At 41.8% G+C, this 10,283-nt stretch overlaps 1 protein-coding gene across 2 annotated transcripts; it reads left to right on the top strand.

Annotated features, from left to right (window-relative positions):
* Positions 1 to 46: 46 nt before the first annotated feature.
* MGME1 (mitochondrial genome maintenance exonuclease 1) lies at positions 47 to 9,600 on the top strand. 2 transcript variants are annotated; one of them, XM_027781239.2, is made up of 6 exons: positions 47 to 368; positions 1,604 to 1,795; positions 5,136 to 5,737; positions 6,937 to 7,159; positions 7,613 to 7,745; positions 8,955 to 9,600. In XM_027781239.2, exons 3-6 carry the CDS (start codon positions 5,200 to 5,202, stop codon positions 9,087 to 9,089), a joined length of 1,029 nt encoding a protein of 342 aa, XP_027637040.1. In that variant the 5' UTR covers positions 47 to 368; positions 1,604 to 1,795; positions 5,136 to 5,199; the 3' UTR covers positions 9,090 to 9,600. The 2 variants fall into 2 exon arrangements, with proteins under 2 accessions (XP_027637040.1, XP_005233671.1); XM_005233614.4 differs by lacking the exon at positions 1,604 to 1,795.
* Positions 9,601 to 10,283: the final 683 nt, after the last annotated feature.

Raw genomic sequence — 10,283 nt, 5'->3', positions numbered from 1 at the left:
ACGGAAGCCGCGACGCTCACCGCCCGGCGGGTGGCGGCCATCTTGGGTGAGGGCAGGTTGGTGCTTGCCTTCATCCAAGATGGCGGCATTAGACTTCCATTCCTCCCCTCACCCCCTTCCTTTTTTATCGCTTTCGAAGTCTCGGGTTAGGTCTCTTTAGAAGTTTTCAAAGAACACTCAATACAGAAAAGCGAAAGAGAGAAGGCACATTTCCCACACCGCTGTTTTTCGGGGCTCTAGCGCCGACAGCTCAGCGCGGGGCCGGCCTGGTGGCGGGGCAGAACTACAGGTCCCGGGAGGCGGCGGGGCGAGCCCGCGTGCAGCGAGGGGCGGGCGGCGGGAGCGCCGGCGGGAAGCGGCGCGCCGAGGTAATGGTCGCCTGGGGTTCGCTCTCTGGGGTTGCTTTTCGTGAGGGGGCTGGGGCTTCACAGCCGTGGGGAGGGGAAAAGGGATCTCTGTGGGGGCGAGGTGAAAGAGGCCGGCCTGGCCGCCACGCCTGGGCTAGCTGAGGGAGAGCGGCGGCCCGCTGCGGCTGCCCCCGCGCCCCAGCCCGCCAGCGGCTGCCCGCCCTGCCCCCGGTGCGGAGCCGAGCGGGGCTCATGGCGGGACCGCCCCGGGCGGCGGGCAGGGCCGCTTCCCCGGAGCGGCTGAGCCCCGAGGGGGCGAGAGGGGAGAGGGAGGCCCTGCGCACGCTAAGCTACCCGGTGCTATCTGGGATTCTCAGGCACCTGGTGCTTAGGTAGTAACGTGTCCGTCTGCAGCAGGGCACTTGCTGGTCACCGATAGTAGGCCAGCTCTTTCAAAAACGCTTTGCCGAGACTGCTGACTTTGTGTTACAGCCCCGTTGCCCGCTAATTCCCTTTCCAGTGCTGAAGCTTGTTGTCCTTCTGGTCCAGTGTAGCTCTGTGGGCTTGTGCTTTAAACTGAGTTGCTAAATTTAAATCTCCTTTATCACCTCATGCTCTTAACTTCCCAAAAGAGGGAGGTGTGTTTCTAACCTGCGCGGGCTCAATGGTTTAGCTTACAAACTGCAAAGAACTAAGGAAAATGGGTTGGGGGCAGGGAATGGGCAAGTGTGAAAATCCTGAAAGTGATATAGCTGTCGAAAGCCCTCCGTTATTAAGCTGTAACCAGAAAAAAGAGAAAGTGGTCGTTCCAGCAAAGACCATAGATTACTGTTGCCTTTCCAATTCAAATAGTAATACTTCTTTCTAGAGAAAAGCCTGTGATGTTAACTTAAAATTAAACCTTCACTACTGGATTTGCTCTCCTCAAGTTAGGGACACAGGGCAACAGATCTGAAACTATGTTTAGTAGTCCTCTTTATCCCTGAAATAAACTGGTGCTTTTGTTTGCTTGATAGGTGACGCTGGAGAAAATGCTATACTGGTTATTGTCTGAAACCATAGTTGGAGGAAGGTTTTCATGGATATGAACATTTTCTTAAGTAACCCGTTTTGTTTGCCTCACTTAGGCCCCTCATTCCTATCCTGGAAAAGCTTCCTCGATTGTGTTGGTGCAGTTGTTGTTGAAGCTGCAAAGTCGGTTAGCCTGGGAAGCTTAAGAGAAGTCCCTCCTCCTTTTTTGTGTTCTTTTCCCCCAGGTTATTTTATTTGTGTTGAGTTCTCCAGCGTGGCTCATCATGCAGTACTTGAAGCAATTCTACCAGTCTTCGAATGCAAACCATTTCAGAGAGAAATGAGACACTTCCCCAGAGAGTAATATTAATTGAATTCTGTTCTTTTTGTGCAAGGGTAGATCTGTACCACTCCAACTCTATTTCTTTCTTTTAAATGTAAGTTATTTGCACAGAAATGCCACTGTAATGTATTGAAAAACACATGGTACTTTATTCCACCAGATAAAAGCATTCTTTATTTCTTAGCAATCCTAGAACCTCTGTCCTTTTGTAGAACAGCACAGCAGCTGACAAGCTTTCTGTTTTCTGGTGGTTTAGTTCGTTACGGGATGCATAAACATTTCCACAGATATTACTCCAGAATGATATAGGCTGTTAATTTCAAATTCATACTAGATGTTACTGAAACACTGTATCAGTGTTATAGTAAATTAGCTCTGCGGCTCTTGTGTGGTTTAATAGCCCCGTGATTCAAAACACTGATCTGGTATAAATTTATTCCTTAAAAAATATTGAGGAGGCAGCTTACTACAAGTGATCTTTATGCTGAATCGGGTATCACTTTGCATCCTGCAGCTGACACAGCCAGAATAAACTTTTTCTTTTGTACTCTGGCTAATGGAACAAATCCTCAGTCTTGACCCAGCATTTATTCTGTTCTGATTTATACACTTGGGTAAACATATTAATGGTCATCAAACAATAGCCTGAGAAACTATGCGCTTGGCTATTATTACATTGGAGTAAGCGGGTTTTTTTCTTTTTGTTTTATTTTAAATCACAGTTTCAGCAGCTCTATTTAGACGTAGACCCCAAGAGATAAGATTAATTTTTATGCACTGCTTTTTATGATGAAAAAGTATGGTGAAGCAATTTGCTTATGGTATTAAAGCCTGACCTTTACATATCTCTTTGCTGCTTTTACTGTTTTTTGTTACCTCCTGCAGCAAACTGACACCTGTTGTAATGTGATAGCGTCGTTCTTTATTTCTTTTTCAGCAAAGGGCAGATTCTGTCAGATAACCATCCCATTCCAAAACCAAAAAATCTATTAAAAAATGTCATAGTCTCCTGAGAAGAATGAGTTGCTGTAAATACTGGCATAGTAGCTTTGCAGAAGTGAGCTGCTTTATGATAGTCAAATGACAAAACATGGGAAGCTTCTTAAAAATAAATTTATTGGAACAATTGGTAGCAATAGCGAAGACATACAAAACTCACTGACTGAAAACCTGAAGGGAACTGAGAAATTGAAACATATACTTCATAAAAAGTACCTCTTTATGCTGTAGAAACAGCTTTTTGACATCACATAAGAAATGAGAGGTGAAAAAATTCGGTTACATTTCACCTAAGTTTTTAAAACTTCCTCACATGTTCATGAAATGAAATGGCACAACTTAAGTTACAGAACATAGACAGTCCAATATTTTACTGCTGTGTAACCTGTCTAAAGCAGGTTGTTCAATGTTTTGGCAAAACTTGCATATTTGCGGCAATAAAATGCTTGAAATTGTATGGTTTGTCCTTTCATAATGCACCTGACTTGCACTTTTGTCATGTGCAGGCAGGAGAGCAGTTTTGACAGGAATCTGAAGGTCGGAGGACGCTCAGAGGGTCATGTCCATTCTTGCTGTTGAATACTGGGAAATGAGAAAACAAGTGCAGCTCAGCCTAGCCCCGTTCTGAATAAGGAAAGCAGATTTAGATTTGCTTCAATATTAAGTATAATGTAATGATTAAAAAAGGGAAGCCACACATTCAAAGTATCTTGAATGGTAAGGTTTCCCTTGTAAGGTAGCTTGCTTTATATCTAATCAGTTTGTAAAAAGTCAGTAGCAGAATTAATCAGTTGGTACTTTCATTATTTTCCTCTATTACTTTATTATAGGCCATGAAGCAGTTTTAAAATCATTAACTATTTTGAGTGATATGCATTGTAATTATAGGAAACCCTTACTAAAGACTGAGACCACCTAACAACTGTATGGCAGATCTGGCAGTTGGGCACCTGGTAGTGGGTCAGAAATGCCACTACCACATGACACGAAGTCCTGATCCAACCTAATTGTGTTTTCCTCCTTCAGATTTGCTTTTGACAGGTTAATTTTGTATCAGGCTACAGAGCAGTTATTCGCCCAAACCATACAAAGTAAGTGTGAAAATGTAAAGCCAGTAAAGAAAAGAACGGTGTATCTGCCTACTCCTGATTAAACTTCTACAGCTAGATGGTTTTGTCCTTCACAGATGAAGAGTAATATTTATGGAACCCTGAGTCCAAGGTCTCTCAGCCTCTTGTTACAAGATGCCTTGATGTAATCAGCTGCAGCGGATACAACCCCATTTTTGCCAGCTGTTCTGTGTGACAGATGCCTGCACCCACGCATGGGTGTCACTGCAGTTCTGCATCAGCGCAGGACCTGTCCATACAAAATAACTCCTCCTACTATGTTTTTGTTCTCTGTGGTGCCTACGGCTTGGGCAGTGTATAAAGTGCTGTGTAAGAAGTGTGGGGAAAGAAAAGAGTAACGTTCAAGTATTGTCAGGAACAGAATGCTGATGTTAGCTGGCAATGTGCATTCCCCGTAGTCTTTGTTTGCAGTAGATGGAAGGGAACTTTGTAGTGGTAAGCAGATAACTTTCAGAAGAATAGGGCCTCAATTCTGCAAGTTTTTAGTGTTGATTTAAATGCCACTATTCAAGTGTTTACATTTTATCCATGTGCATAAACTTCCCTAGGACTTACCACTGCAGTTACAATGCAGTTTTGAAAGCTATGCTGTGAACAACATTTCTGCTATACTGTTTTTGCTTTTAAACTTCCTGACTGTCTTGGAACACAACTATGTTTGAAACTCAGTTGAGGAAAATACCTTTATATTTTACTCTGATCTTTAAAAGATTTATCTCAGTCTGAAGATAAATCAGTACATCTGGTTTCTCTTTGGCTTTCCCAGTCTCAGGTATCCCAGTTTCAGAAGGCATATATTGCTGCTGTCTGCTTTCTTCTAGGTATAAAGAAAAATGTTTTTATTCTTCAAAAGGTACTTTGTCACCATAGTCCCCTGAAGTTGGGCAACCACTACAAACTTACATGGTTTTAATACCTCATAACAATAGATCTGCTTCATTCTCTTCTGCATAGCCTTTTTTTTATTTCCCCCTGCCTCTTTTGGGGGGGGTGTTTGTTGCAGATCAGTTATTGTGTACTTTCATGACAGTTCTGATACAGTTGCTGTAAGGGCATCATCTGCTGCAGCTTTTGCAACTTGGAACATCTTTATGTGTTTGCCCTAATTCAGATTTTGCAGTCCAGCACTCATTCTTTTCAGGATTGTTTCTTCTTTTCATTGCTTGTTGGTTCTTTCTCTTACTGTATTATTTATCTAAAGGAGTTTTGGTGGCATAAAGTGTATGAAGACCATGGCAAAGGGCAAAAATAGATGGGTAGCAAGAGTTTCATGACTCTGGAAATCACAAATCTGTTTTTCCACAGGGTGAAAATATGGTAACCTACAGACTGTTGCTAACAGAAGAAAGAAAACTTTAACTACTCACAAATGCTTCCTGTCAGAATGAAATTCCTACAGCTACTGTCCAGGAAACCAGGGAAACTGGAAATGCTTTTTCAAATACCTTTTTGCCAAAAGCAGTTCCCATATATGTGTCTGGGTACCTCCGTGTGTCTTTCTAGTAAAAAGAAAAAAGTCAACAGTTATGAACAAGTTGATCAAGAAAAATACAAGAACTTGGTCTACTCTGTTACATCTTACAAAACCAGCAGCCAAAGACCAGAGACAATACTTGAAGAAGACAATTTGTTATCTGGGCCACCAGGTAAACACAGACCTCCAGTGAAAGGTGGAACAAAAACTCTGAAGAACTGGGTTCCTTTAATAAACCCCAACAAGAGAAGTACCCTTCTCAACAGTGATTCAAACCTCCCCATGAAAATAGCTTTACAAAAAACGAAAATGCCCAGCGTTACCCATATTCTTCAGCAGACTATTTCTCCTCAGCAAGCCTTTTATCTGGAAAGATGGAAGCAGAAAATGATACTGGAACTTGGAAAAGATGGTTTTGCAGAGTATACTAAAAGTAAGTCTAATCACAGTGTGGTTACAAGGTAGAAGCAATAGCCTGGAGAGCTGTCTGGGACATGCTAGCTTAGCTGGAGTATCTGGCCCTGTACAAGTCAAGTGTTTTGAAATCCATTGTTTCCATTTCAAGGGGTGAGATCATATTGGGAGCACACCTGTTGTCAATGAATCTAAGCTATGAACTTTGCTTTTTGTTCTAGGACCACTGAAATGGATTCAGAAACGTGTGGGAAACAAGAATTAGACTTTAGATGTTCTTCACTCTATCCTCTCTGCCCCTCCTTTATTTCTCCATTTGCTAGTATCTATTTGCAAATAGATATTTTCCAGCTGATATAATTAAGCCTGTTTGCAGATAAAAGCTACTTTGTAGCACGATGGAAATAAGCATTCTGAAAGCATATCGTCTTGAGTGTTTAAAAACCTGTGTGTCTTGCTGTTTATATTGAAGTTCTTCAGAAACTAGTTAGTTTTTCCAGTATATATAGCCTTTTCCATGAAATTGCCATTCATTTAAAGATTTTCATTTGTTAAGACTTACAAAGGTGACTTCCTCCAAGCTGTAGGACGGAAGGGGGTCTGGGAGGACCTGGGGGATAGTAGGTAGTCTCTTGTAGCAAGGACGATAAATACCCGAGCACTCCTTACATGAATTATTATGCTTTTTAAAACTGAATATCCTGTATTTATGCTTTTTGAGTTACTAAGCACTTCAGCAGATAAGGTGGTCTAACAAAACTTACATAACTATTTAAGTTTTGTCTTTCTTGGAATCATTTCCGAGATAAGCTCTTACTCCTAGAACTATCCTCACTCATTTCAGAAGGAGGTTAATTCCGTTCAAATGAACCAATGCAGCAGAAGAAACAAATGCAGCAAAAGCAGTCTAGAATAATATTTTTAATTCATATAAATTTAGAAATGCCTTTGAATAACCAATAAATTAAAAATTGTGGTTTGTTTCTGAGTAATTAGTGAGACCGAAAAAGTAAAGTAAGCATTAATATAAGAGATACTAATTTCACTGGTGATGATTTATTTTTCTGTCTCGTTCCCTTCTCCTCCCTGCATCCTCAGGGTTTCAGTACAAAAAGCAGGACTGGTTTAAGAGCTATGTTGTGTGATATCTGTAGTACATGTCCATCAGGTATTATGAGTAGTGTTTGAAATGTAGGTGTGTTTTCACGTTTTTCTTAGATCTCTTCCTCCAAGGAGAGCTCTTTCATGCAGCTTTGGAATCTGTGTTCCTGTCTGAAGAGATGGGAACTAAGGAGGAGAGAGAAGATGTTGATATTTCTGGCTACTTATCAAGTGTGCAGCATGTCTTAAAAGATATCAGTGAAGTGAAAGCTCTGGAAAGTGCAGTTCAGCATGAGACTCTTCAGTATCTGGGCCTGGTAGACTGCGTGGCTAAGTATCGGTGAGGTACTGGTTGGCTAAGAAATCTGATAATGCCAGTGTTGTGTGGTGCTCCATGGTGCATGGGAGGTGTGTCCCAGGATGGAGTGGGTGGGTGTATTGGTGAGCTGCTGGGGGGAAGCTAGATGGACCTCTAAGGGTGGCAAAATGGATGAAATCCCCTGTATGAACCTGATGTCAGAAGTGCTGTTGTTTCTTGTGGAGAATTCCTTACTGGAGCAGGGTATGAGCAGGGCAGGGTTAAGTGATCCTCAGCAGATATTATTAAGTCTTGATTTTTGAGATCTAAACTCCCAGTGTGGAAGAGACTTGCTTAGACATAATGATGAGCAACATGACATCAGAGTGAAACAGGCTAAGAGTGATACAACTTTCTTTGCTGTCTCATCCCTTATTTCTTACTTATGACTAAACTTAAGATTAAAACGTTGTCCTATCTTATTCTCTTATGCAGTGGCCAGTTGTGTGTGATTGACTGGAAAACATCAGAGAAATCAAAGCCATCTCTGAAGAATACTTTTGACAACCCATTACAGGTTGCAGCATATATTGGAGCCATAAATCATGATGCCAACTATGACTTCCAGGTCAGTAGGCCTGCTACTTGCCAAGACGAGCAGCAACATTCATGTTATTTTCATTTCTCCCCACCTACTGCCTTCAGCACCTGCTGTCTATCATGGAACTGTTGGTAGGACTTGTAACAAAGCAGCCCAGTCTTAGATCAGGTTAAGCTGACATAGTAAGTCCTCTACTCTTGCTAATTGTATTGCCTTTGCATGTCAGCAATATATTTTCAGTGGTTTTAAGGAACTGCTCAGTGGGACCGAGGGATGCTCAGCATCTTAAGAAGTTGGATGAATTCAGTGACTTGGCATCTGGGCAACCCCCAGTGCTTTGTTCTGAGTGGGTTTTGCTTGTGTCAGGAGTGGGAAGCAGGACAAGGAAATGGCATGGGAGGCCATTGCTTACATCATGTGTTGCCATATCCCACTAGCAAATGAGGGACTAAGTGATGTACTTAGTGTTTGGAAGCTGTACAGTGTTTCCTTGGAGGAAAGCAGTGTGTTGTCAATCACTTAAGCAGAAAACGATGGAATAATGTTTTTAAGGACTCCAAATGCAATTCTAGCCAGGCCTGCTTGGCCTGAGGGATTGTTATTTCAATACGGAGCATTGAAGGGGAGGAAATACAAAGCAGAAGGGAGCAGGGTAATTCAGAGGTTGCACAAAGGACTTTCTGGAATACTGTAGAGGTCAGTAAACACAAGTACTTAATGGCCGTGATCCTTACAGAGTGAAATATAGGCAGTAGTTCTAGAATTCTGTTAGCCTCCTGTCCCCCACTGGTTTCTTTTCATGCTGGTGGCTGTTTGGGATTTGGATTAGATGGTTGTCAAGTATGAAGGATGTCAGAACATACCTAAGTAGCCATTTCCATTTAAACTGATGCTGGAGAATGGCATCAGTCTAGTTACGTGACCCCAAGCAAAACCTTTTCAGTCACTGGGAGTTTTACAAGCACCTGCAAGGTTTAAATATAGACCGTGTCACTCTGATGCTCAGAGGTCAAGCCCTCTGGTTTTCACCAAAGTCAGTCAGAGCTTTGGGCTCTTGACTGAGTCATTGGAGCATTTGAATGTTAGTCCCCAAGTGTTTTATGGTAAACTACTGCTCTTTTTTGTTTCCCGTTTCTTATTTAAGATACTTACATGTTAAGGTGATGTGTTTAGAATTGCTGATGAAAGTTGCATATTAATGTCAGATTTCTGACAGCCTTCTGTTTTCAACTGTAGGTTAGTTGTGGACTCATTGTGGTTGCCTATAAGAACGGCTTCCCTGCACATCCACACTTCATGGATCCTGATCTGTGCTCGCAGTACTGGAATAAATGGCTTTTGCGCCTTGAAGAGTACATGGACAGAAACTGACCCAAACTGAGCTATGCAGAGGGAAGTCTGAGCACAGAGCCAAAGCAAGAATTCTTTGTTTAAAGCTGCCATTTTAATACACATTCCTTTTTGAGTAACTTTGGCTAGTTTCTTAATACTAGGGGGTTTTTTTCCCCCCTAAAAAAAAAAAAAACAAAAAAAAAAAACCCAAAAAACAAAGACATTTGGAAAAGGAATGTGTATTTGCTTATATTGTAGGTGACTTCAATGGACCGGGCAGGAGAAAGTCAACTTAATTAATCTCTGTTTTTCCACACACAGTTTACACAACCTGAGGTTGATAGGAAAGTTTCTATTATCAAGTAAAACTGTTCAATCAAATCATCCTGTTGTCAATTCTGAAAAAACAAAACAAACCAAAAAATCGTTGCAGAACTGAGGCTTTGAAAATGAAGCTGCTGAACTAAAGCAAAACATCTGCATTGTCTGAGCTGAGAGAAATGCAAATTATAAAGAAAATAATATAGTAGACTGGGTTTCAGTCAACTTAGTTTTTGCTCGTTTCAAAGGTATCATCTATTAACGGGCTAGTTACTATTTGTGGTTTTTCTTACAGCAACAACTGGAAAAACTGCGCTAAGAATTATAATCCAAGTTCTCATAAGCGCTTATTTAAAATACTAAGGCAAAGTGATCATTTAACAGAAGCAGCTTAGCAAAAGAGGAGCAGAATTGTATTCGATACACTTAGACATTGCCATCAAATGTTCTGAAAGATGGGAAATCTGATGGCTTGTAGTGGCTCCTCCTGCAGGTGTCTTAGCAGGCTGTGCGGCCCACATAGAAGAACTGAGAGTGTACAGGGCCTTTGTACCTTAGGCTGTGAAGCTCTGTGCAGGCCAAGGCTGCCACTCTCTTGGCTCTCCTGACTCTGCTGTGGGTCTGAGACGACAAGGAGCCTACCCGTGTGGAACGATCTCCAGTGTCAAGTTATAGCGTTTGTCAGTGTGTGTAAGCTTCTTCATAAAAGCAGGCTTGTGACTTTGAAGCCAGGCCTTCAGAGGAATGAAGGGCTGCTGAGGGGTTTTTAAGAAGTTGGGGTTTTGTGTTTGATTTTTTTTTTTCCAAATAAGTTTGTGAAAAAGCGTTCTAAAATGTAAGTTAATTCTGAAGCCTGTTTCATAAAATCAAGTTTTTAAAACACAGCAGAAGCCTTGATGATGTCAGGCAGTA

This window comes from Falco peregrinus, chromosome 11 (genome assembly GCF_023634155.1).
Source record: "Falco peregrinus isolate bFalPer1 chromosome 11, bFalPer1.pri, whole genome shotgun sequence".
NCBI lineage: Eukaryota > Metazoa > Chordata > Aves > Falconiformes > Falconidae > Falco > Falco peregrinus.
This window is presented reverse-complemented; position numbering and strand designations above follow the sequence as displayed.